Genomic DNA, 2,324 nt, shown 5'->3' with positions numbered 1-2,324 from the left:
ATGTTGTAATTTTTTTTTTTTTTTGGTAAATAGAGATTTTTATTACCAAAAGGAAGCAAAATAGCACAAAGCTATTGCTTACAAAAGCTAAGCAACAACACCTACAAACATCACAAGACCAAAAGGCCAACCAAACACCAAAATAGTTCCAAAAACACTCCTAGCCACCTTCTAGGAGAGATCAGGAACAACTACTGGACTCAGGCACCTAGCCACCTTCTAGGAAGGGTTTTAGGTCCCAAGACTAGACAAACAACCTAAGAACAACAAAACAGCAACCAAATAAACAAACTGCATAAAACAAAAAAGCAACAGCAAATTACATTATAAGCAGCTTTCTATCAGTATCAGAACATCTGCAGGCAACTCTGAACACAATCTCTCTAAAAACAGTTTCTGCAGGTGAACAACATCCTGTAAACACAATGTTGTTTCTCTGAATCCAAACAGCATACATTGCTTCAACAAAGAACATCATAAACAGTCTTCCAGCGGCTTTAGTTTTCCTGCAAAATTTGAGGGCCCAAGCAACTTCATGACTGAAATTTTGCACATTTCTTCTGCAATTCATTAGATCAAGAACTCTCTGCCAGATTTGTGTAGAGTAGTTACACTGAAATAACAAGTGACTAACACTCTCAGCAGCTGCAAGGCAAAGAACACAAATAGGGTCACATTGCAAATTCCAAGACAGAAGCATGTCCTTAGTCATTAACCTGTTCCATAAAGCCAACCAAAGGATAAAAATACTCTTTGGAGAAGCATGACTATTACAAACTAATATTTTCCAAGGCACCTTAGGAGCTTGAGGTCTCAAACACCTATAGATCTTCTTAATTTGCACTCTGGGCCCTTTCCTCACCTTATCCCAGCCACCAATATCATTGATGACCTGCCTACATTTAAGAATTCTTCTCAACACCCAAGAACTTTTCTTAGGGATAGCAGCATCCCAACAATTTTTTTTTCTTGAAATAATAGACATGCACCCATTTTACCCATAGAGAGTCAGCTTTATGAGCAATATCCCATAAAATCTAAGAAATAGCTGCAACATTCCACTCAGGGAGGGAAATAACATTCCAACCTCCACTTACTTGGGGAAAACAGACAGAATTCCAGCCAACAAGAGACTTCCTGGAAGGGTTGGACTGACCAGTCCATAAAAACACCCTAAATTTGGTTTCTATTTCCTTTAAAATCTTCTTAGGGAGCACAAAAATTTGACTCCGGAAAGTCTGAACCCCAAATAAAACACTCTTAATCAATTGCATCCTCCCAGCATAAGATAGATGTTTAGCAGCCCATCCATTGATCCTTGCTGTAATTCTATCAATAAGAGGCTTAAATTGCCTAATAGTGAGTTTTTTAGAAGATAAGGGCACTTCAAGATACCTAAAAGGGATGGAACCAGGGACCATACCCAAGATATGCAGCAAATTAAAGAACCCTGAACTTGATTAGAAATCCCCCCAAAATAGGCTTCACTCTTATCTTAATTAGCAGAGAGACCAGAGGCTAAAGAAAATTTAGTGAAAGCTCGAAGAAGCAACTTGACAGAACATTCATCAGCTCTAGCAAACAAGAGAAAATCATCAGCAAACATGAGATGACTCAAATGAAGTTTTTCACACCTAGGGTGAAAATTGAAATCAGGAACAATATCAAGCTCATGCAAACACCTTGATAGGTACTCCATACCAATAGCAAAAAGAAAGGGGGACATAGGATCACCTTGCCTAAGCCCTTTCTTAGCAGCAAAAGGATGAGAAGGGACTCCATTAATGAGAACAGAAAAAGAGATAGTAGTAATATAGCTCATAATCCATCCAATAAAAAGTCTAGGAAATCCCAGCTCAGCTAAAACAGTTTCCAAGAAACTCCACTCAATAGAGTCATTAGCTTTCTTTAAATCCACTTTTATCAAGCACCTAGGAGTAACCCTTGATCAACTCAGTATCCAAAAGAATATTATCGCATATATGTGTTACCAGGGATGAACCCAGCCTGAGCTTCATCAACAACTTTCCCTACAATTCTTGCAATTCTGGCTGTCAAAATCTTGGAAATGATCTTGTATAAAACTGTACAACAAGCAATGGGTCTGAAATCCTTAGCAAAAGAAGGATTTTGAACTTTAGGAACCAGAGTAATAGTAGTACAATTCCAGGCTTTGAACATAATTCCATTTCTAAAGAACTCAAAAACAGCAGCATAAATATCATCCTTGATAATATGTCAAGACTTATGAAAAAAGAAAGAGTTAAAGCCATCAATGCTAGGAGCTTTGGTAGCTTCAATTCCTTTTATAGCTTTATCAATTT

General features: G+C 37.7%; 1 protein-coding gene across 1 annotated transcript; it reads right to left on the bottom strand.

The window, feature by feature from the left end:
- Positions 1-319: 319 nt before the first annotated feature.
- On the bottom strand, positions 320-885 carry LOC145640186 (uncharacterized). Its single transcript, XM_081691489.1, has 2 exons — positions 863-885; positions 320-716 (listed from the first exon to the last, which is right to left on the bottom strand). Exons 1-2 carry the CDS (start codon positions 883-885, stop codon positions 320-322), a joined length of 420 nt encoding a protein of 139 aa, XP_081547615.1.
- Positions 886-2,324: the final 1,439 nt, after the last annotated feature.

Source organism: Chenopodium album, chromosome 7, assembly GCF_948465745.1.
Source record: "Chenopodium album chromosome 7, dcCheAlbu1.1, whole genome shotgun sequence".
Taxonomy (NCBI): Eukaryota; Viridiplantae; Streptophyta; class Magnoliopsida; order Caryophyllales; family Amaranthaceae; genus Chenopodium; species Chenopodium album.
The sequence above is the reverse complement of the archived record's forward strand: the minus strand, read 5'-3'. Positions and strand labels throughout refer to the sequence as shown.